This window comes from Carassius gibelio, chromosome B8, assembly GCF_023724105.1.
Source record: "Carassius gibelio isolate Cgi1373 ecotype wild population from Czech Republic chromosome B8, carGib1.2-hapl.c, whole genome shotgun sequence".
NCBI classification, from domain to species: Eukaryota; Metazoa; Chordata; class Actinopteri; order Cypriniformes; family Cyprinidae; genus Carassius; species Carassius gibelio.
The window spans coordinates 25,603,904-25,628,850 of NC_068403.1; the positions used below are offsets into that span (position 1 = coordinate 25,603,904).

The following is a 24,947-nucleotide window of genomic DNA, read 5'->3' on the forward strand; positions in this document are numbered from 1 at the left end:
CACTGAATTCTTGGAGCCAGTGAGTGCAAAAGCATGATACCACAAGGTCAACACCGTTTGAAAAGTCCCTCTCATGATGTTTGCTAAGTAATAGGTCTGTGGAGCAGTCATGGGTTCTGAGGCGCAGAGGGACAGACTCCGAGAGCTCTTCCGCGCCTGTGATGTGGATCACTCCGGACGCATCGAGAAATGGGAGTTCGTCCGAATATGCTCCGAGCTGCGCGTGCGATCCACCGAGATAGACGCGCTCTTCGCCAGACTTGACACCGACAAAGACGGCACGATCAATCTGGAGGAGTTCATGGACGGCTTTCAGGAGACACACTTGTTGAAGGACGAGGAGATGAGCAGCGAACACGCCGGGGAAAGTTTCTCAGCCGCCTGGGAGGATTTTAAATCCCGCCTCGGAGATCAGCTCAAATTCATCCCCAGGTAAAACACCTGTGCGGTATCTGTCAACTTAAATCCTGAAGGAACGCGTGAAGAAATGTCTACAGTTCCCATTAGAACTCATTTAAATATAGTCCTATCTTTAACGTTCCTAATGGGAATTCTTCAATAGGATTCCAACAAAACACAAAACTTTTATTTTTATTTATATATATATATATATATATATATATATATATATATATATATATATATATATATATATATATATATATATATATTTTAAAATGTAATTTTATTTATTTATTTATTTATTTTGATAAAATATTTTCATAATATTCCTAACTATTATCCCATTAGGACATTTAAGTTTAAAGGAAATGTTTAGGATTTAAAAACTCCCCATTGCCTTAGGCTGTTATTATGAAAGCAGTTACTTTTTTACTTTTCCAGTTCTTATAATGATGTTTATTATCTAACAAAAGGAATGATTCTGTTGGATTCCCATTGGAATTTCTATTGGAATTTGGAATCAATCATAAAATATCTTAATGGAAAATTCCTTAGAGGAAGTTGTTACATTTTTATAGGTATTGTTCACACACACAAATATTGTAACACATGAAGTCCTAATTATATATAGGGTATTTATACAATTCCAGTTGACTATGATTATTTGAGTTGGACAAAATCTCTTTATCTAAGCTTGAATGTGTTGAAAAATATTATTAATTAGCAATACAATTTTACACACACCCGCATGCATATACATACATATACATGTATACATACATGCAGTAAAATACTGTTTGTTAGTAATACAATTACACTATATATAAACATTTATCTATATTTATATTTTTGTTTTTCAATATTATTAATGTATTATTATTGTTGTTGTTGTTATTGATATTGATAAGAACATTTTCCATTACAAAGACCCTTAAATATTTCATTTTATTTTATGTTATTGTTTATTTTTAAAGTATATGATCAGGGAAGCATCTGTTTTGTGTTTAACGGATATTTTGGGGATAGACTGAACTAAACTTATTGAACATATCAATATTGTAGGATCAACGATCAGTATAGCTAAAAAGTCCAAATGAAAGAGTATCACATCTCAAAATCAAAGATTGCATTGTATACAGTTACAGTATACCATATTGCAAAACGAAATATGTCTGTCCTCGTTTTGTTTTATCAGCCTGTGCAAATATCTACAGGTATCCGGTAACACACCGTTTCAGAGATACGTTAAACTGTTTTCCTAAATGCTGATAAATTGTTAAAAGAATCTTTGTTTTATTTACATTTTCTTTTTTGAGGAGTTTTATTTGTGTCATATATATATATATATGGTTAGTGTTGATCTTTCTGATGATCATGTAATCCGGAAATCTTCCCAAGGGTTTTAATCTCCCAACTTGTAATAGTTTAGGGCATGAGATGTTTAGCTGTTGTTGGGTTGATGACGGTCCACACTCAAATTAAGGTTGATGTATCTCATGAGTTGTTTATATCCCGAGGCTTGACATGAGACACATCACCGTTGTGTGGACAGATCATTGATTAGTCCTGGGCTATCAATATCTCTTATATTTCACTCATCTGCCATAGCATTTGATGACACGGGTGCTACTTCATAAAAGAGAACAGCAAAGTCATGAGGCTCCAACACATGCAGTTATGACCCCATCCTTTTCAGGTCATGTAGGTGATGTGAACACCAATGGATTGAATAATGTCTGAAAAACACATGATTATCCTTAAGCAGAACCCTGTTTTATTTAACTGTGTTTCTGTTCTAGTCAGTGGGTTTTAATGGCCTGGTGTTGTTGTTATGTGTGTAGGATTGACCAGATATCAACGCTGTACCAGAACATCAGTTTGACGGAGCCCAGAATCGTCCCTCAGTATGAAAGAGTTCTTCTCAGTTTCATCAAAGAGAGCCGGATACTGAACTCAGAAATGGAACATCTGGCTCTTGCTGTAAAGAGGTAAACAAACTCATGTATATACTGTACATACATAGTGGAGTTCAAACATTCAGAGTTTTTTTTTTTTTTCCAGAAATTCCTTGCAGCATGTTTGTATAATAACCATTTGTTTTGGTTCTTGAGTTGCTGTATGGTATAGTGACTGATTACATCTATACTCATGATCAGACTACAGTTGAACACTACTTTTTTATTGATTACATTACAAAATATAAAAAGGCAGCAAATTATGAATAATTTATTGATCCTTCCTAATTCTTATTTTTATCTGATTACATTTTCTTTTCAAAATTGCTTTGTTTCAGTTTTGTGTAATTGCACAGAGAGACTTGCCACTAGTCAGGTGGCTATAATTAAGCTTTTATTAAGCAGCATTAACAAATACAATATTTAATATTTTTAGTGCTTTATTTTACATTTTATTATTATTATTATTGATGTATAATTTTATTTATTTCATCAATTAGCATTTAATTGAGTTCGAGAAACCCTGATGCAATATGATGTTTAATGCACTTGTTGTCAACAAAGAATGCAAAAAATAATCTTTTTCTTCATATTTTATATAAATAATCTTTTTCTTCATGTGGTGCAAAACTGTCCAATTCAAATCAATCTGGAAACATGTTACATTGTAAGTAATATAAAGTAACCAAAAGTAGTCTGATTATTAGGGATGCTCCGATCAGGATATTTGCAGCCGATAACCGAGCACCGATTTCTTGTCATGGTGATCGGCCGATATCCAGATGCTTTATATAACATATGCGATAATGCTATATATAAGTAATCATAAAAATTATTCCCTATATACAGTGAACATTTTAAAGCTGCGGTAGCGAACTTTTGACGCTCTAGCGGTTAATAAACAGAACTGCTTGCGTCTTGCGGAAGAACATCGTAGCCGGAACTACTTCTCTCTGTTTATGTCTATGAAGAATCACAAAGGTACTGGGTTACTCCGCCGCGGTATCCCCGAAGCAATCTAAAATAGTCCGAATATAAACACTTATTATAGGTGCACCCTAGTGATTCAGGACAAGCTAAAATCATGGTTTGGAAAATGGATTCATGGTGTACTCGCTTATTATATACATTTTTATACATTTTGAACACAAACAAAGTTACAGACCGCAGCTCTGATTGGTTGTTTTTTACCGGGAGCGATGGAGTTTCTGCAAATGGCAATAGGACCACTGGGAGGAGCCAGAGGAGCTTGATTTTTACACAGATTATCTGTCTCATATTCTACTGTCAGGACATAATGACAGGTTTAACAAATATGTAAAAAATATTTTTTTACAAAAGTTCCCTACAGCACCTTTAATATACCTTTAAAATGGAGTTTATGCATAACATTATGTATATCAGGATACTTAATATAAGGCAAAAATAAATACAAACAAAATAGAGCAGTCTGATGCAACCCACAAGGTTTATTTAAACATTATCCAATAGTAAACTGTGGAGGACAAAATAAACATTGTATCCCCTAAAATTGAGAAGTCTGATGTAACTAAATCATTGTTCAATACAAGTCTGAGCATGACAAAATAAATCAATAAAAATAAAACTCCTAAATAACTAATTGGAGTAGTTTGATGCAGTTCATTAGGTTTAATTTAGCATTTTCCAATGTTAGAGAGAGAGGACAAAATAAATCGAAACATTTAAACTCGAACTTGTAAAAGTAACTGATAAGGTTTAATACTGTCCAATATCAGACTGAAGAGGAAAATAGAAACAGAAACATTTAAACTACTGAAAGAAAGATAATCTGTCGATAATAGATACAAAAAAAAAGAAGCATTCAGATTTTTTGTGGCTGGGTGCATGCAAATTAAATACTTTTTTTTTTTCATCAGGCAGACAATTTTTTATTTTGTGTGTGTGTTCGTCTGATAGGGGAAGTTGCAGTGACAGAAACGATGAAATTCCAGATAAAGTTTGAAAGGAGTAAAGCCTGTGTTAATGCTACTGAGTCAGCCCATGATCAGCGTATTATTTTACTGTTACCCCTTATGGCTCCGACGAGGTTTTGTTCTGTCCTCCACACTGTGCCAACTCACAAAAGCCTAACTTAAACATATAGTTCTCCCAGAAATGAACTTCTGCCATATTGGAAAGTATGAAATTCTGTCATATTATCATACTGTGCTCCAAACCTGTATGACTTGCTTTCTCTTGTGGAACATTTTATTTATTTATTTATTTTTGTCCATACAGTGGAAACCAGTAGTAACCAAAACTGTTTGTTTTTTCAAAAATCGTCTTTTTTTGGTTAATGGAAGAACGACAGTTTGGTTGTACTGGTTCATTAAGAGAATTGTGTATCATCGCTGCATATGTGTTTGTTCAGAGCTCAGGATCAGACGGCTATCCAGCTGAGTGAGATGGAGGAAGAGATGGATCACCGCATCCACACTGCAGAGAGAAACACACGTCTACAGGTCAAGAGAAAACATACCACTTGTGTATTATTATTTATTATTGAGCATTTTTTTGTTTTTTAGCAAGTTAGCGAGAAACTGTTTGTAGTATAAATACTATACCTCATAAAGTAACTGTATGTAACACCGCTTAATATTACCTCATGAGCATCTGAGAGCTTATAAAATACATATAAATGCGATATGCAAAATATTTATTTTATAAAACAGGTGCGGGATAGATATTTGCACTCTTCATCATAATAAGTCAAACCATTTAATACTACTGTTTAATAGTACTACTTTTTGTGATCAAACACACAAGAAGACATTCATAACAAAACGATTTAATATTTTTCTGCCAATGAGTTGAGTAATCCAGTTAGATACAGTACGCTTAATCATTATTATACTTGCAAGAAAATACAATTCTTAAAAATGAATGGCACCTTTCTAATTGTGATTTGTAGTGCTTGTTTATCTATAGGGGACTGTGCTGATATGAAACACAAGACATTTTAATGTTTTTTGCAGGCATCCCTCAATTCATATATATATACGGTTTTCTTTTTCATCGACACAATAATTGAAATTTGAATTGATTAGATATTACTTCAGAGCTGGTATTTATTTAGTTTCTATGGATGCAGCGCTCTGTTTATTGTGAGTAAGGAGTTGATATAGGCAGCTCTAAATGAAGTAGCACAGGCAGATCATGTGAGTGTCTTGGATCACATTCAAGGCTTCATTTATCCATGACATCACATTTTAGTGCAGACAATCTTCCACAGTCCTGCATGTGTTCTTGTTCCTTATCTGAGACCCATGTTCCACAACTTATCTCGTTATGTAATGTGAAATGAACCGACTGTTTGTTTAACAGCACCTGTTCAAGTTCCTCTGAAAAGTAAAAAAGCATTTCTATCCATTAGTGCACTGATATTCCTAAACATTTTGTCACCTTTATCGTCTTGATCTAATGTTTTAGAAAGCATCTCTGTTTTAAACTTCTGTACAGAGCTTTTTAGGTGTCTTATTTTAATATTTTACATAACAAAAAACTACGTTATTTTGAGTTGTTTGCAACCATGCAGTCATCATTTCATCTTATCACAACACATTTGGAATTTTTACATCATCGTGATTTTTTTTTTTTTTTTTTTTTTAGTTTTCACTCATGATGTTACCATTTGTTTTAGAAATGTTATAAAATGCAAAGATGTATTATTTTTACCACCGCTTTATGGATTCTGTTCTGTTCTAGGAGTCTAAAAAAGCCGAGGCGACTCTGAGCAGCATGAAACACCAGTACGAGTCTCAGATATGTGAACTACAACAGAAGATACAGACTCTGCAGATGGTGACTGACTCCTACTGATTCTAAATAATAATGGGCATTTATAGATTTAATCGCTATTATTCAGCAGCTTTTTCGCTTACTCGGGAGCAAATTACCCCCCTCCATCCCCAGCTCCTCCTTTCGCCACAATCAGGGCTCCTCGTTGAATCAGACTCCGTTTTTCTTGAACAATGTGTTGCACTTAAATATCACGTACGTTAATGATATCTGCTTTGTTCTGTTCTGTTTATCCTTTGGGGGTTATGGTTTACTAAATAATTATTCTATTAATGTCATTGTCTACTGCAGAGCTGCATTCAAATCGGTTTCATACAGTAACTGATGAACTTTGCATCACTGACGCAGTTATTTAACTGAATTCAAACAATTACTGAACTACATCAAGCTGAATTAGTGATGCTATTGTCATCCGAAGAGCTGCTTAAAAATATTGAAATTGATTGAATCAACATTAAACTGACTAAACAATGCTATTGTCTTATAGAGCTGATTATAGCTGAACTTAACTTGTTTAATGATTGATGAACAGTGGTACTGTTATTGAACTGAATTAATATTGAACTCACTTGAGATGAATAATTACACTATTGTCTTAGGAGCTGATTTATAGTTCATAATTGATGAACTTGCAACATTGACACTTATTGAACTAAATTGAGCACTGAACTAAATTAAGGCTGGATAATGACACCATTACTTTCTGTAATTTCTTATTTGTTTCATAAGTGATGAATTTTGAAACATTAACACTTTTATTTTTCTGCTTTAAAACAATTTGTATTGTATGTATGTATAAGAATGTATATATATATATATATATATATATATATATATATATATATATATATATATATATATATATATATATATATATTGTTTATTCCGTCATATTGTTTTTCAGATCGAAAACCAAAACAGGAGTAGCAGCCTCAAAGAGGAAACTTCAGCACTGAAACGGCAGAACAATGAGTTATTACTGGTATAGCTCCTACTTGAATCTGAATAGATCATTAAAAATTGTGTATGATGTTATATAATGTGTTTTTGTTTTACATTCTTCTTCCAGCAAAACCAGAAGTTGAAACAGGAGCTTTTGGAGGCCCAAACTAATATTGCGTTCTTGCAGAGTGAGCTGGACTCTCTCAAGAGTGATCTCACAGACCAGAGCATCAACTTTGAACGGTACGTGTGTGTGTGTGTGTGTGTGTTTGTCACAGTTGACTAGTTATTGATGAATATGTGATAAACCCTTTTGATTCGGATCTTCAGATCAGGAATTTTTAAGAAGCCCATCAGATGTGTACTCTGAAGTAACTCAGAGCGCCTCTTCTGACTCAGTCTGACACTCCCAGCTGGATGTGTAATGTCAATACGGTGTCAATAATGAAAGAACACAGACTCTCGTTCCCCTGCGTGAAGGCTCTGAGCAGCTGTAAACCGGTTTTGTGAGTGTTTGCAGTGCTGACATCATCAGAGCAGGATATCCTGGTGTCACGCGTCACACTGCACAGGAATGTCTGGACCTTGTCACCTAGTAACTACAAAACAGAGAGTAGTTTACATGCATTATAATGAGTCTTACAGTGTAAAAACGTAAGGAAACCCAAATATTTAATGACTGTCTACATTGGGTGAAACCAACAAAAGCTATGTTTAACAGACAGGAACCTGCTTAAGAAATCAACTGAAATTGGTAACACTTTAGTCTTGGAATAAAATCCTGACTGTTAACTTGCTGCTTATTGGCATGCATATCACTAGCATATAGGCTGTTTTTTTTAGCATATATTAATAGCATATTCTGCATGATCATAGTTTAGGTCTCTTGATCCTATATGTTCAGGTTAATCCTAAATATGTTGATCTGTGTGTTTGTACAGAGATGAGGCTCTTATGAAGTGTTTCTCTGAGGAGAGAGGTAACCTGGAGAGGCAGATCGAGGTGCTTCAGTGAGTTGAACACACACAGCACGTGAAACTACTGCTACTGTAGGAACTCTTCTTGCTAACACCAGATATGCCTTAAAATGGTTTTTATTTAATGCTATTTCTAAGTCATATTGAGACTGATTCACTTGCAGGTTCTTTTAGAAATCAAAAAAAAAAAAAAAAAAAAAAATCAAAACACATTCAAACTGGAGATGTCTCCAGGAAAGTCTGGAAAGTCTGCAGTAGCAACCAGATGCACTGACATTATAAGGAATATCGAGACTTATTGAAGTTAAAAATTTAGATTTTTTTTTTTAATATTTACACATCTTACAATTTTTATCAGTTTCAAATGATTATTTATTTTTTTATTTTATTTTTTATTGCACTTCTATTTAAATTTAATAACACATTTGTGACTTAAAGGGATATATCATCCAAAAATTCCAAAAACATTACCTCATGATTTACTCACCCTCAAGACTGTATTGTATCACTCAAGATTATATTGTAGAAGGCACTGGTGTCTTTACAGTCTTTTTTTACAGTACAACTTCTCTTCTTGTTCAAATGCTCAGTTTCCCAAAACCTTAAGTAGACTGTAAAAACTTTTGACACCAGTGCTCTCTACAATATAATCTCAGTTCATTTACTCGTAAAACCCGTTTTTTGTCTGATTTTAGTAATCTCCACTAATTAAATGAAATAAACCACCCAGTTTGGATTGAGTGAAACAATTAAACATTTTCAGAACATATTTTTTGGAAATATGACAAGAAAAGAAATCCAAGGCAAAAAAAAGTTTAAAAGCCTAATTTCACATTAAGGCAATCTCAGCAAAAACATAAAAAATGAATAAAACTCTGCACGCTGAATGCATTTCGACCTTCAGCCTTCCTCAGAGCGTGTCAGGTATAAAAATGAATGATAGGTGTAAGTATAATTAATTTTACATTGGAAGAAACCAAAAAAGCCATTACGGGGGGCATATAGCCTTGTTAGCCATTACAAGTATAAAGGAGATAAAGAATTAGACAGAGATAATAATAATAATATTAATAATAATAAATGAATAAAATAATAATATTAATAAAGGAAAACGATAAAATAAAAAATGTAGATTTTGAAGTGTTTTAAAATGCTTAAATACATTGGATATTCAATCATTGATGTTTCCTCATCATTAACATTATCATCATCTTTTTATGAAAGTTTTTTATTGTATTTTTGATATTTCTGAAATAGGCCTGAACACAATTAACCTACTTATGAAAGTAGTCTAATGACAGTTTCACTGCTTCTGTTAAGATCTTTTAAAAAGTAATATGTAGCCAATGCTTAATATAAGTGTTGTTGTTTTTTTGTTTTTTTTGCTTTATAGTTGTCTGATTTTGTTGCAAAATGATATTTCTGCTGTTGATCTTGTCCAGGGCAGCAAACAGAAAGCTGCATGACAGTAATGACAGTCTGCGTGCTTCGCTGGAGAACAGTCAGAGCAAGAGTAAGACTCAGGTAAGATCCTCCTTTACTCAGATGCTGTTGTAAAATGGATTAAGCTGTTTGAGAGAAATGTTTGCTGATCAGGTTTATACTTTGATGGCTGTGTGTGCTTTTTAAGAGGTGTGGATTAGGGTTCTAGTTTACTGGATATACATTAATGCATATCCAACAGGACAGACGTGATGTTTTTGTCTTACAGCGTGTTAGTGGGATTTCACCTGGAGTTTACATGAGCACCAGAAAGAATGTCTGTTCCTCTTATTTTGATCGGTAAGATATAAAGTTAAGCTCTACATGTACTGATATTGATTGACTTTCTAAACCCTTAGTATTAATCCAGCCCACATACTGTATATAGACTCCATTTAAAATATATGAAGATGCATAAATATTAAAAATGTGGCTAATGAAACAAGCTAAAAAATAGTTTTCTTGTTGTATCTGATATAAATGGCACATGTTAAAATATATAATAGTTTGTCAAAAAATAAATAATATTAATAATATAAATTCTGATATTTACATATAGAAGTACTATTAAATTATTAGTGTCTTTAAATAATTTTCTATATAGTTTTTTTCTAATATTTTTAATTTATTTTGTTGGTTTTCAGTGAATTTTAGTCAATTTGTTGTGTTTTTGTCATTATTACTATTTTATTTAATAGGATTATAGTGTTTTTGTTGTTGTTGTTGTTTATAGTTTCAGTTGTTTTAGTACTAAACATAATGAAACAACTAAATGAAAATGGGAAATCAGGGTTAACACTGACTGATGCAATAAGTAAAAAATAAATCTCACACATAATGTGTGATAATCAGTATGGTATAACCAATATATTGTATTTAATGAATAAGTTTGAAATATAGAAAATCAATTGATGGAATGTTTGGGTCCCACTTTATATTAGGTGGCCTTAACTACTATGTACTTACATAAAAAAATAAGTACAATGTACTTATTGTGTTCATATTGTATTGTAAAACACTTTTGCTGCTATTGAGGTGGGATAGGGGTAAGGTTAGGGAGAGGGTTGGAGGTATGGGTAAGTTTAAGGGTGGGTTAAGGTGTAAAGTATGGGTCAACAGTGTAATTATAAATGTAATTACATAAATTAAATACAGATGTAATTACATGTAGTTTTTTTAAAATATAAGTACAATGTAAAAACATGTATGTACACAATAAATACATTGTACTAAATTATTAATTAAAATGTAAGTACATAGTAGTTAAGGCCACTTAATATAAAGTGGGTCCAATGTTTGCGATTTTAAATTAACAGTGATGTGGTATTTGTAATACCTGCATACTGAATTATAATTGGTTTCTTCTTTCTTACATCTAATTAACCATGTAACATCCTTTACATGGCCAAGAAAGTGTCACATTGATTCTGACAGAAAGCCGACTCTGATGCAGGTTACCAATTACATAGAACTAAATTCTAAAATGAATGCACAACTATTTCCTCTGCTAATCTAGTTTCTAGTAGCTGTGTTGTTGACACATTGAATACTTCCGCAGGTGCTGTAACACATTTCCGGACGAGGACTTTGATCAGTTCGGGCTGATGGAGGATCTGCGCAGACCGAACTGTGATTCTCTGGCTCTGGCCCTGTGCGACCCCATGCGCAGACGCAGCTGTGAGGAAGACAGTCTTCCCGACAGCTGCGTGGACAGCGGCATGTCTACCCTGCGCTCGAATAACGGCTACGATTACGAGCATGAGAGAACGTCCTGTCCAAGTCCTGTGCAAGCAGAGGACAGTAACACCACTGTGTCTGGAGACACTTCGGATACAGAGGTATGATATCAGGGAATCAGACAATCTCACTTTTCTTCAGAATGGCTTTCATTTCATTCATAACATTTGACACGCTTGTTGTACATTTTAGTATACTTTAGAAAGAGTACAAGTTATAAAAACAATGTTCTTTACAAGAATATACTTCAGTGTGAATTAAAAGTCATGTTTTCAGTTTTAATTGCAAATGAATGAACATATATTATGACTTTAAATTTAGATTAAATGCATTTAGCTGAACTTTAAAGTTTAAAGCTGAATGTACTGATAAGCATTTATGTTACAAAAATATACTTTTAATGTCATTTCTAATGAAGCGTATGTTTTTACGTAGTATTGCATACTTGTATTTATTTGCAATTATGGATTTGTAATGATGAAGATGCAATTTAGTACAATTAAAATATATTTAAAAAAGAAATGTCAAATACTACAGTTAAAATGATAATCAAGTGTGACGTGTTAGTCAACATATCTAAATAAATATAATAAGAGTCCCCATTTTAAGCACAACAAAAGATTATTTTAAAAATAATTATTTAAAATCATATTTTTTAAGGAAAACTTAAAGGGTTTGTTCACCCGAGAATTAAAATTTGTCCATCTTCTACTCACCCTCGAAGCATTCTATGTCTATGTGACTTTCTTCTTTCAGAATAATCCAATCGGAGTTATATAGAAAATTGTCCTTGCTCTTCCAAGCCTTTCAGTGGGGATAAGTGGGTGTTTGTTGTCAACTGTTCAGAAGAATTTAAATAAAGTGCGCACATCTGTAATAAAACATCCCTCACACAGCTCTGGGGTCAGTGCTGCGTGGTTAGTGACGAGTCAGCAGAAGTGAGAAAAAAGTATTATTTACATTTGAAATCTGGATATTTATCGTACAAAAATGCATGGATTCGCTACAGGGGGGCCTTTATTCACCCCCAAGAGCTGTGTGAGGGATGTTTTATTACAGATGCACGTACTTTATTTCACGTCTTTTGAACAGTTGACAACAAACACCCGCTTATCCTCATTGAAATGATTAGGAGAGCAAGGAAATTTTCTACAGTATATAACTCCGATTGGATTATTCTGAAAGAAGATAGTCACCTACACCAGGGATGCTTCGAGGGTGAGTAGAAGAAGGACAACTTTTCATTCTCGGGTGAACAAACCCTTTAAACTTTCACATTATTACACTCTCCATTAAAGTGTGTTCAGAAACATATTCATAAATGTATGCTCTCTAGGTACACATTTTTTTTCTATTATATTAATATTATATGCACTACTTTTAAGATTTTAAATACACTTCAAGTTTACATTAAGTAGGACAGGGTGTTTTGAACGTCTTAATGAAGAAAACCTAAAAGCAGTTTTCAACACATTCCGATTTTTATCTCTAATAAGTCGTTTAAAAATGTGTTCTAATTGATCTGATGGAATGAACAGAAGTCTCACACTGTTGTTACAGTAGATCTTCTTAAGCAACAGTCAGAGGCTTTCTTTTTTGAACACTGACCCTCAAGAATAAAACCTCTTGAGGAAAAAAGCAAATACGAACAGATGGTGAATAAATCAAAGCCATTCCTCTGTACCCTTAACTTGCGATCATTTCAGTATCAGTGAGAATGGCTCAGACTCCTGGTTTAAAATAATTTGTTACATTTATATAGCGCTTTTCTGGGCTACTCAAAATGCTTTACATGAAAGGGGGGACTCTGAATAAGTTGTGTGTGTGCTCACAGGTTCTGGAAGCGCGAGAAGAGGCTGTGATTGGGTCAGACAGCGAATCCATTCTGAGCTGGACTGCATCACAACCCGCTCAGAAAAGCGATGTTACTGCATCAGGGAAGAAATGCCTCTCTGCCGTCTTCACAGAGGTACTGGATTCAAGTGCCAGAAGTATCATAAAAGCTTAAATTTGACCCACGGCATTCTAAATTCAAATCTCAGTTCTGAAGTCGGAGAAGTCTCATACACAAATGTGAATGTGTGCAGAGAGAGCAGGATGTGGCAGTGACTCAGCCTCCATCAGAGAAAGCTTACAGGATTGTGCTGGCGGGAGACGCTGCGGTGGGAAAGTCTAGCTTCCTACTTCGCCTCTGTAAGAACGAGTTCAAAGGCAACACTAGTGCCACACTGGGTAAGACTTTTCTAACACTTTATCACACTTGTCTCAAATATAATCTCTTTGTGAAATTGTTTGTGTCTGTTTCCTTGCAGGGGTTGATTTCCAGATGAAAACCTTGGTGGTGGATGGTGTTCCAACAGTGCTGCAGTTATGGGACACAGCTGGACAGGAGAGGTAAGATCCCAGTGGGCAAATTCAATGGTATGAACTTTAAAGGCCGTGACACACCAAACAGACATCCAAGAACATGCGTCAGTGAAATTGACTGTGTCGTTGCCTACATTTGACTGTGTCTGGACCAAATGTTGCGCTTGAACACAGCAAAAAAATTAAAACAGCTAGCATCTACTGTACATTACGTGACTGCACAAAAGGAAATAACTCTCCAGGCCAACAGATGGCAGTAGTCTGTATTCATCATTCAAAAAGAGAAACCTAAACTAACCGTTATTTAAATAAGTCTCAAGTGTCCCCATAATGTCTCTGTGAAGTTTCAGCTCAAAACACCTCACAGATAATTTATTATGTAATTTTGAAAATGCCTATTTTGAGTGGAAGCAGAAACACGCTGTTTTCTTCTCTTTAAATGCGAATGAACTGCTTCATTTTGTAGAATCTAGAAGGTACCTTTACAGATCGTACCTCCGATACTCTGATAAAAAAAAAAAAAAATATATATATATATATATATATATATCTTTCTGATACACTGCTTGTAATTAACGGGGATTAAAAGAAAGGAACAGGTGGATTTTTATCATTATAGGGTGGTTGTGTACATTCACTGCCAACACACATTTAAGTTTAAACAACATGTAAAAGTGAATTTTGCATAATAGGTGCTCTTTAAATCTTCTTTCTTCCGCATTCTGATGCTCCTTTTTGACTAATTGTCTTGAACTACAGGTGCATCTTAATAAATTACAATGTCATGGAAAAGTTAATTTATCTCAGTTATTCAATTCAAATTGTGAAATTTGTGTATTAAATAAATTCAATGCACACAGACTGAAGTAGTTTAAGTCTTTGGTTCTTTTAATTGCAATGATTTGGGCTCAAATCTAACAAAAGTATACCATTCATTAGAATAATTTATAAGACCAAAAAAAAAAAAAACCTTTTTAGTGAATTGTTGGCCTTCTGGAAAGTATGTTCATGTACTCAATACTTGATAGGGGTAATTTTGCTTTAATTACTGTGTGGCATGTAGGTGATCAGGTTTTGGCACTGCTGAGGTGGTCTAGAAGCCCAGGTTTCTTTGACAGTGGTCTTCAGCTCATCTGCATTTTTTGGTCTCTTGTTTCACATTTTCCTCTTGACAATAGCCCATAGATTCTCTCTGGGGTTCAGGTCTGGTGAGTTTGCTGGCCAGTCAAGCACACCAACACCATGGTCATTTAACAAACTTTTGGTGCTTTTGGCAGTGTGGGCAGGTGCCAAATCCTGCAGGAAAATGAAATCAGCATATTCATAAAGCTGGCCAGCATAAGGAAGCATGAAGTGCTCCAAATTTCTTGTTAAACGGGTGCAGTGACTTTGGTTTTCAAAAAACACAATGGACCAACACCAGCATATGACACTGCACTCCAAATCATCACAGACTGTGGAAGCTTAACACTGGACTTCAAGCAACTCTGGCTATGAGCTTCTCCTGAAAAGAGGACTTCAGACCACTGGATAACAGTCCAGTTCTTCTTCTCCTTAGCCCAGGTAAGATGTCTCTGACCTTGTCTGTGGTTCAGGACTGGCTTAACAAGAGGAATACAACAACTGTAGCCAAATTCCTTGACAGGTCTGTATGCCTTGACCACAGCCTCAGTCCAATCCTTGGGAAGTCCTTGACAATCCTCATAAGGCTGCGGTTCTCTCAGTTGGTTGCACATCTTTTTCTTCCACACTTTTTCCTTCCACTCAACTTTCTTTCAACATGCTTGGATACAGCACTCTGTGAACACCCAGTTTCTTTGGAAAATGAATGTTTGTGGCTTACCCTCCTTATGAAGGGTGTCAATGATTGTCTTCTGGACAACTGTCCGATCAGCAGTCTTCCCCATGATTGTGTAGCCTAGTGAACCAAACTGAGAGACCACTTGAAGGCTCAGGAAACCTTTTCAGGTGTTTTGAGTTGATTAGCTGATTGACATGTCACCATATTCTAATTTGCTGAGATAGTGAATTAGTGGGGTTTTTGTTAAATGTGAGCCAAAATCGTCACAATTAAAATAACCAAAGACTTAAACTACTTTAGTCTGTGTGCATTTAATTTATTTAATACACGAGTTTCACAGTTTGAGTTGAATTACTTTAATAAATGAACTGTTCCACAACATTCTAATTTATTGAGATGCACCTCTATGGATGCATGCCTAAATCCACTAAATTTCTGCTATGATTAGCTGATTAGATATTTGTCTTTACAAGCAGTTGAACAGGTGTTTCTAGTTAAGTGGTTTATGTGTGTGTGTGTGTGTGTGTGTGTGTGTGTTTGTGTGTGTAATGATCACAAACCCCCTGAAGTTCCACCATGAACCTCTAGGGGCACAGTTGTACAGTTGACATAATGTTGACAAAACAGTGACAAAATGTATTTGTGCTATTAATGTTCTTTAAATAATGCTCTGAACTGGTACTGCCACCTTGGAAAGTGCAAAAAAAAACAAAAATCAAACTCACATCACATGCACTTTATGAATACCCTAGTGTGTGCGTAAAAACAAAGCATACTTTGGTCTTAAGGTTGATTGCTTGGGTGTTTCTTTTATAGGTTTCGGAGCATTGCTAAGTCTTACTTCAGGAGGGCTGATGGGGTTCTCCTACTCTATGACGTCACCTGTGAGAAGAGCTTTCTGAATGTGCGCGAATGGGTCGATATCATTGAGGTATTTCCTACACAAAAACAGTCATAATTCTGCTATATAGACTTGACCATTATCTAATCTCTCTATTGAATTAACTAGGCCATTTTTACCTGATGCTACTATGCACTTAAGCCTGCTGATAGGATGAATCTTGTAAACATGTCTACATAGATTTATTTTAATGTGAGAAGCAGTCTCCTACATTGTGTGGAATCAGGCTTGGGGGAAACTCTGTTTTTCTTCTGAATATTGATTTGTTAACATTTGTGCAGCTGCACAAACCTATGGAAAATCAGCCTGTCAAATGGGTAGAGTTTCCGTAGCATCAAGCATAACCACTTTCAATAAGTATCAGGGTTCCCATCTAAGATAACGTTGGACCATGAATCTCTGTAGAAGCTCTCCTGATGCTTGTTGTATGTACCTCCCAACCCCCTGTCCAAATCTGGTGTTGGAGTGTTGTGTTATTGCCAATGCTGATTCACCACATTAGATGAACTCGCACCCACAATATCCATTGCTGTTAAATCCACTGCTGTCCCCTTGTTCCAAGTTGTTTTTCAGTAGTCAGCCCGGCCCAAATCCAAATCCAATTTGAATAGATACTGATTGTGATTATTTTCTGGTACAGGATGTGTCTCAGGATGACATTCCCATCATGCTTGTGGGGAACAAAACAGATCTGAGGAAGGAAGCTCTTCTGGATGGAGTTACTTGCATTCCAACCAGCTACGGAGAAAAACTGGCCATGGTTAGTTCCCAGGCATTATTCACTGTTGCTTTCTGTTTGTTTGTTTGGTTGATTTGTTTGTTTGTTTGGTCGGACTATTTACCAATAATGTTTAATTTACAATATATATATATATATATATATATTGTTCCCTGTCAAGGGAACTTCGAACTGCGTCCTCTGAAGGGACACTATGGGGAACACCTCGTCGTGACCCGTGTCTGAAGCATACTTTGAAAAACGACAACGTGTTGGCCGGCGACAGCCTCTGACGCCGCTACCGGCGCGACTATAAATAAGCGCCCGTAGGACCCGTCACTTATCTTCTTCGTCTTCATTGACTGTTTTGTTTGAAGCGTGCATCTAAGAAACGACCAGAACGGTAAGAGCGATCTATTATCGTTGTCATGGCATCCACTAGCAAGGCGTTTAAACAGTGTGTGCATCCATGTCAGCGTTATTTGACACCTGATGACGCACACAGTCTTTGCGTCTCTTGTTTGGGTGAAGAGCACGCGCGCGATGTCCTTGAGGGGGCAATCTGCACGTACTGCGAGCGTTTTTTCTGTGAAAAAGCTCCGCTCTTGTTTGTCATCTGGATCTCGCGGCTCAGTACCCGCCATTGCCGAGGCACGGAGGAGAATGAGCTCGTGGGGATCACAGGTGGATCTACACTTCGGGAGGAAGATGCGTTGTCATTAACCCTTTCTGACACTGAAGTTAGTGCTCTGCTGGGTTCTACCCAGAAAGAGCAGGAGATATTTGAGAGTGGCGAAGAAGCTGAGGCTGAGCTGCTCATTTCTCCTGCTCTGCGTATGGGGAGCTGTTAGAGGTTATGGATCGCGCCGCGGCAAAATAAATAAAAAAAATAAATAATAATAATAATAAATAAAAAAAATAAATAAATAAACTTGCCATGGAAGCGTTCCAAAAAGGTAACGTCGCGAGGTAGCCTCGATTAGCGTTATTTATCTGACCATAGCCCGCCAGCCCAGGTGAGCCTCCCATTCTTGCCTTCCAGGATACATCCCGCTTAAATGGTAAATCATACACAGCAGCAGACCCTGAACAACAAAGGGGTCCTGGCCCATCTCGATCTGAGGATCGAAGACGGGCACAGAAGGCTAGTGTCGCGGCTCGTGCTCCTCCCCCGCCTGAGGGCAGGGGCAAGAGGAATCGCGGGTCACGAAGAGGTAAACAGGGTCTGAGGGATGTGATTCAGACGGGGCAGCGTTCTCGTCCGGATCGGAGCGATACCTAGGAGTTCGTCACTTCCATTTGGATGTTTTTAACTTCTGTTTTATTTCTCCCCTGCCTAATTCCCCTGTAGCCACCAGTGCTCCACCTGATCGGGGTTGGGTGGAAAGTTTCTCACATAACAGTCTCCTATCCTGGACCTGTTATGTTTTTGGTTGGTCCTATTTTCATAGTGACCACCTTACTGACGGTCCGGACCAAAAGGGGGCGCCCGTAAAGCGGGACTCCAGTACAGGAGTGTGGGTGAGTATGTAACCCTTTCTGCTTATGGGTGTTATGTTGCTGGTGGTTATGTCTACTAACAAACTTTGTGAGTTTCCTTTACAGTGCTCAGTTCCAGCCTTGTGCTCTGGCCACGATCACAGGCTTTCGGCAGGCGGCCGTGCCGCGTGGGTTCGCCCCCCACCAGGGTGCGACACCCACCGCGGAGCGAGTTCCACGTGCGGGAAGCAAGCGCTCTGCGGTTGCTCGTCCCACACCCCTCCCGAGAAGCCTGGCTGATCGTCAGAACTGGCACAGCACTGCAGGGAATTTCATGTATATCCGGCCAGGTCACCCTGAGGTGCCGCCTGGCGGCTTGGCGCATCCAGGGAGGTGGTAGTTACGGAGTCCTTCTGTATGTACTGCCTCAGGTGATGCTCCCCTCGCTTGAGGGTTGGAGCTCGCCTCTCCCGTGAGATCCAGCGCCTCTGCGATGCTTAGGAACCTTTCTGTACACACGCTAAGCCTGTGTACTTTCTCAAAACCACATGGTGGTAAGGGTTACGCGCTCCGCTTCATTCCCTTTCTTAAGATGATTAGCCCCGAGGTTCCTTGGGCTTCATTCAACCAGTGTGTATTAGTTATACACCCCAATCATCGCTTCCCTCAACATGAGGGGCTGTGTGGACTCCCGCATATTGTGGTTTTTTCAGATAGTAGGCTTCACCAGGTCTCTCTGAAAGCGAGCTCCCACAAACTGTGGTTGTCAGGTAGTAGGCCTCACCAGGCCTCCCTGGAGATTTAGCTTCCACATGCTGTGCGTTTCCACTAAAAAACAAGCTCCCACGGTTTGTGGTTGTCAGGTAGTAGGCCTCACCAGGCCTCCCTGGAGTCGAGTTCCATATTACCTTCCACTGATGTGGTTATCTGGTAACAGGTAGTAGGCCTCTCTAGGCCTCTCTGTAGGTGAACTCCCACATATTGTGGTTATCAGATAGTAGGCTTCGCAGGTCTCTCTGAAGGTGAGCTCCCACATACAGTGGTTGTCAGGTAACTTTTCTGTACACACGCTAAGCCTATGTACTTTCTCAAAACCACATGGTGGTCAGAGTGCACATGAACACTTTGCGCACTGTCTCAAATCCACGTAAGTGGTAAGTGTGCACACAAGGCTTTGCGCACTTTCTAAAATCCTGTATGGTAAGGGTTACGTGCTGCGCTTCGTTCCCTTTCTTAAGATGAACCTCGGGGTTCCTTGGGCTTCATCCAACCAGTGGGTATTTGTTATACACCTCAAGCACCGCCCCTCAACATGGGGGGCTGTGTGGGCAATTCTCGCGGTAGTTTAGCAGCGCTCCCCTTTTCAAAAAGGGTCGCCTATGAGCATGCTGTTCGGGACTCGGAGTCCTCCTCTCATGGGAGACTGAATTCTCGGTTTTTTCATCAGAGCGCTCCAGTACTACATACTGTTTTGAGACGCACTGTGAGAGCAGACATCCTGCTGAGGCAGAGGCTGAGGCTCGGGGAATGGCACCTTCGCACCAAGGTGTTGAAGCAGAGTTAGAGAGGTTGGCCAGACCTGGGTGGATCGGTTTTGCGGCTCAAGAGAGCGTCGCACTATCCCCTCTGGCTTCCTCTGACTCATCCAGCTCCATTGGGGCTGGACGCCATGGTACAGGCGTGGCCGAGGCTTCATCTGTACATTCCGCCCTCCAATTGCTCTGCTCCCGGGCCATTCCATCTACGAGCTGCTCTATCAGAGTGCCACGAGAGCCCCTCCTTTGTGACAGGCAAGACTTGGTAATAAACAGTGCTAAGTTCTTAGCCGTATCCCTTTAAAGGAATCTTTCGTGATTCCAAGCCTTCAGCTCTACCCCGGGCCGAGGCCCTTCAGGTAAGTTGGGTATGTAGCTTAGGCCTTTGGCCATAAGGGATAATGTCATGGTCAGCTGCGAACCGTCCCAGGGGCGACTCCCGGTGAAATGGTAGAGTTGGTACTTAGTTTTTGCCATGATTCTGGCCTGCACTCCCCTCAGCATGGCGGCGTGGGTATACTGTTCCCCATAGTGTCCCTTCAGAGGACGCAGTTCGAAGTTCCCTTGACAGGGAACGTCTCAGGTTACGAATGTAACCGTGGTTCCCTGAGAGGGAATGAGACACTGCGTCCTCTTGCTCCCTGCCATGCTTCGGATGCAAGCTTCACGAAGAAGATAAGTGACGAGTCCTACGGGCGCGTATTTATAGTCGCGCCGGTAGCAACGTCAGAGGCTGTCGCCGGCCAACACGTTGGCGTTTTTCAAAGTATGCTTCAGACACGGGTCACGACGAGGTGTTCCCCATAGTGTCCCTTCAGAGGACGCAGTGTCTCGTTCCCTCTTAGGGAACCATGGTTACATTCGTAACCTGAGACGTTTTTTTAGGTGAACTTACTTTTCTGTTCTTTCAATTTTGTCTGTAGTTGTTGATTTGAATTAATCCTTCACATGAAAGAACATTTTTTCTTTGTTAGTATAAAGGCTTATAGTTAGGTTAGGCTAAACTGTGGCTGCTGTCTGTGTTCAGACATACAGTGCCTTATTCTGTGAGACGAGTGCAAAGGATGGATCCAACATCATTGAGGCTGTTCTTCATTTAGCCAGGTAAGCTCTGCTCCCAATTCAAAAAGAAAGTTTTTTAATCTGATTTACATATTAGTCTACATTTGATTTGTAAACTGAAATAGACCAAATAAACTGAGAAGAATTTAGTGTGTGTGTGTGTGTAAAGCAGTGATGCAATTCATGTAGTAAAAAACAAAAAAAATATCAAAATATTACTTTGGACACATATTCTTGATAGCAGGTTTTGTGAGATTCACCGATAAAGAGCTTTCAGATGAACTGACTGCATATAGCCCCCTTCCTCAAATCTTACCCTGGAGGTCCAATGCACTGCAGAGTTTAGCTCCAACCCTGGTCAAAGTCACCTGCCTGTGATTTTCTAATGATCCCAAAGACATTGATTGGCATTGATTAGCATGCTCAGGTGTGTTTGATTTAGGGTTAGATCTAAACTCTGCTGGAAAGTGGATCTCGAGTTCCAGATTTGAGGATCCCTGGCATATAGTATCGTTTGTAATATTAAAGCCAAGCACAAGAGGGCAGCAGTTTTACTGAGTTTATAATGCCTCGACGAAACTTTGTGAAGTGAATAATAACATGTCCCTATGACTGCCATGCTTTATTATTGTATGTTATGCAGCATGTCTCTGTCTTCAGTTCACATGAGAAAACTTGGCATTTACCTTTGGCTGTTCAATTAAAATAATGATTATTTAACATAATTGCTCACAGACTTTAGGCACAATCATGCATTGAAATGTTTTAATGTAAAACTTTTAAACAAACTTTAAATATGAACTAAATATATTAAACTTTAAAAAATGTTTAATGTATATAACAAAATTACAAATGAGAGGAATAAGCTGAATACATTTTGTGTGTATATATATATATATATATATATATATATATATATATATAATATAATATAATATAATATAATATAATAGATTTAATTAATATAAAAATACAAATAAATCAGATCAAAATCAATAAGCATTTAGGGAGAGGGGAAAGGATTTATTACTCAAGACAAAGCAACAACATTGTTGTGAACCTGATTTTTCCTGCTGTTACCAAATTCCCAGCATTATACTTACATATCAAAACTGTGAATATTGGTGAATGTTTTGTCTGTCCTGCACTTCAGAGAGGTGACGAAGCATGCTGATGAGTACAAGGAGCCCGTATCAGTGGCCAAACTGTCTGGAAATCACAGCAAAAAGATGTCCAACCCTAACTGCTGCATGGGCTGAGGCGACAATGCAAGGCTTCTGCACACAGCTAAACAATTATTTAACCATTCATCTATTCAGATGGGAAATAACATTTAGCAATTTTGACTGTGCTAAGTTTTGTCCTCAGGACTTTCTCTGATTTTGTATTTTTAACTGACGAGTCACTTGTTGAAGCAGATCACTGTGTGTCATGCATTGCCTTTAACAGCCCTCAATTTCACAGCTTCTTAGTAGCATATTAGTAGCATATGGAGTAAACAGACACTCAGGCTTACAGAGCTCTGGATGCTGCATTTAGACTTTATTTATTACATGAAATCTTCCTTTAGCTTAGTGAAAAAGAATAATAGTTCCGTAATGAGTTATAGGATTATTGAAAAGGGTGTGTGTGCGTGTGTGTGTGTGTGTGTGTGTGGTATGTGAAGTTGATTGAAATAATGTGAAAAGTTTGTCAGGTAGGATATTATCATTGCTTTATGCAATTCACAACAGCAATGTTGGCTTTTTAATGCTCACTACATATGTTATGTTATATTCTGTAATAAACAGCGCACACTTTTTACAATAAAAATATTTTCTTGCAGGAAAACATTTGTTAAATCAGTTAGAATGACGTGAGTAAGATTTGAATCCTGATGTATTGTTTGTATTTCTTTTGTCATGTTGTCATATAAAGCTCATTTCACTGTTATCTATCAGAAATGTTTCATTTTCATGATGGTTTCAATTTCAAATCTTAAGCAAAAATAAAAATATTGCAATGTTTTCACTCCAGTTTTATTGTGGCAGTACTAACATATAAAACAATTATTATTATTCTTTACATAAAAACAATCAAAAATCACTTTACAAATTTAATAAGGCGATTCCCAGTGGATCTGGGTACTGATTTTTTTATATATATATTTATACTCCCAGAGTTGTATTTTGAAATTAAATGACAGGCTGTTTTAAACGGAAACATTTATAATGCTGCTAAACATGCAAACAAAACACAATTCACATACACTGTGAAATCAGCAAATACTCAAGATCTCAAACCTCAAATAAAAACAACAACAAAACAAAACAAAATCCATACAAGCATTTTCCAGATGTTCAGTTAGTTTGCATATTTTCTTTTTTTATTATATAATTAGCAGTTTTTAAAGGGCAGTATGTGTTTTCATGTTTAACCATATTACGTAAGAAACATCTGACTTTTTTTTTTTTGACACAAAACCCTAATAAAGATCTCAAAGTAAATGACAAGAATTAGCGAATGTTGCTGTTTTTTTTTTTTTTTTTTGGCTTCCCTTAAAAGACAACTGGTTTTAATCACAGCATATACAATTAAGTCAACTCTAAACTGTTATCCTTTTCCATGTCATACTTCATCCTGAAAACACATTAAAATAAAAAATAAAAAAATTGACATTACTGTAATGAGAGCAATTAATGTTTTTGTTTCTTCTACACTGTGAAGATGTAGAAATACTACACAATTTTTTTTTTTTTTTAAATAAAATAGATTTTGCTATTTTTTTTATTTATTTTGGGGTACATAATAATCCTGAAATGACATTCTTTGTAAGAATTCTCCAGAAACATTAATTGCTAATGAACATTTGAAAACATGACAAGTGTGTTGTTCTTTCAGAAAATGCTGGGATAAAAAATAAATAAAAAGTATTTTGAATTTCCAGTTCTACCAGTGTTCAGTTTTGGTTTTTTTTGTAGGCAAATAAAATCACAGTTCTACCAAACATATAACAAAGAAATTGGTTAAATTAGTCTTGGGGTCCCATCATGCAACAGAATAGCAAGGCTACAAAAACAATAAACACAAAACCCAGTGCATAACATTTCTGAATGCTATACGAAATATGTTCACCCTCTGGCCAGTTACAATGTGTTTTGACATCTATATTTTGCCACACTACGATATGTGATTAGAGATAAGGTTAATGGGTAAATTCAATCAACCTGCTTTAAAACAAATGAAGATCCCAGTCTGTCTGTCACTGAAGCTCTGGCTTCCTCTAGCAGATTGACTGAATGTGGCCACTGCTTCTCTGCTTTCATCGGTCATGATAGCACACATTAAAGCAAAAAGCATGACTATCTATTATTTACACTTTCCACATATGTGATGATTTTATTATAATGAGAACCACAACATTGACTGCAGCATCAGAACAAAGCATCGATGGTGTATTTCTATTATTGACTGCCTGATGAATCTATCAATAAATATGACTCAACCCTGAGCTGAAAATCCAGAGAAACCTGAACACAACACAATAGAATAAAGCCATCGTGTCCTTTTCATAGTCCTATGATCATATACAAATAAGACTCCGATGAGCTAGCTGAATACACGTGAGGGATGAGAATGATTTCTTTTCACAGTATTTACAGATGTTTTACATGCAGAAGAACGGAACTCAAAGAGACCTGGTCTGTGTTTTAATGTACACATTTGGTTTTGTGGATGTTTTCACTACCGGAGAAAAGTTTGGACACACTTTTTTGTTAATAAAATGTTCA

General features: G+C 37.1%; 1 protein-coding gene across 1 annotated transcript; it reads left to right on the plus strand.

Annotated features, from left to right (window-relative positions):
* On the plus strand, positions 1–23,183 carry LOC127962870 (ras and EF-hand domain-containing protein). Its single transcript, XM_052562468.1, has 17 exons — positions 1–432; positions 2,244–2,390; positions 4,750–4,840; positions 6,084–6,179; positions 7,081–7,158; positions 7,246–7,361; positions 8,060–8,128; positions 9,538–9,619; positions 9,807–9,877; positions 11,136–11,415; positions 13,149–13,283; positions 13,402–13,546; positions 13,627–13,708; positions 16,299–16,413; positions 17,024–17,143; positions 21,143–21,219; positions 22,331–23,183. The coding sequence occupies exons 1-17, from the start codon at positions 110–112 to the stop codon at positions 22,434–22,436; spliced, it is 2,133 nt and encodes a 710-aa protein (XP_052418428.1). The 5' UTR covers positions 1–109; the 3' UTR covers positions 22,437–23,183.
* Positions 23,184–24,947: the final 1,764 nt, after the last annotated feature.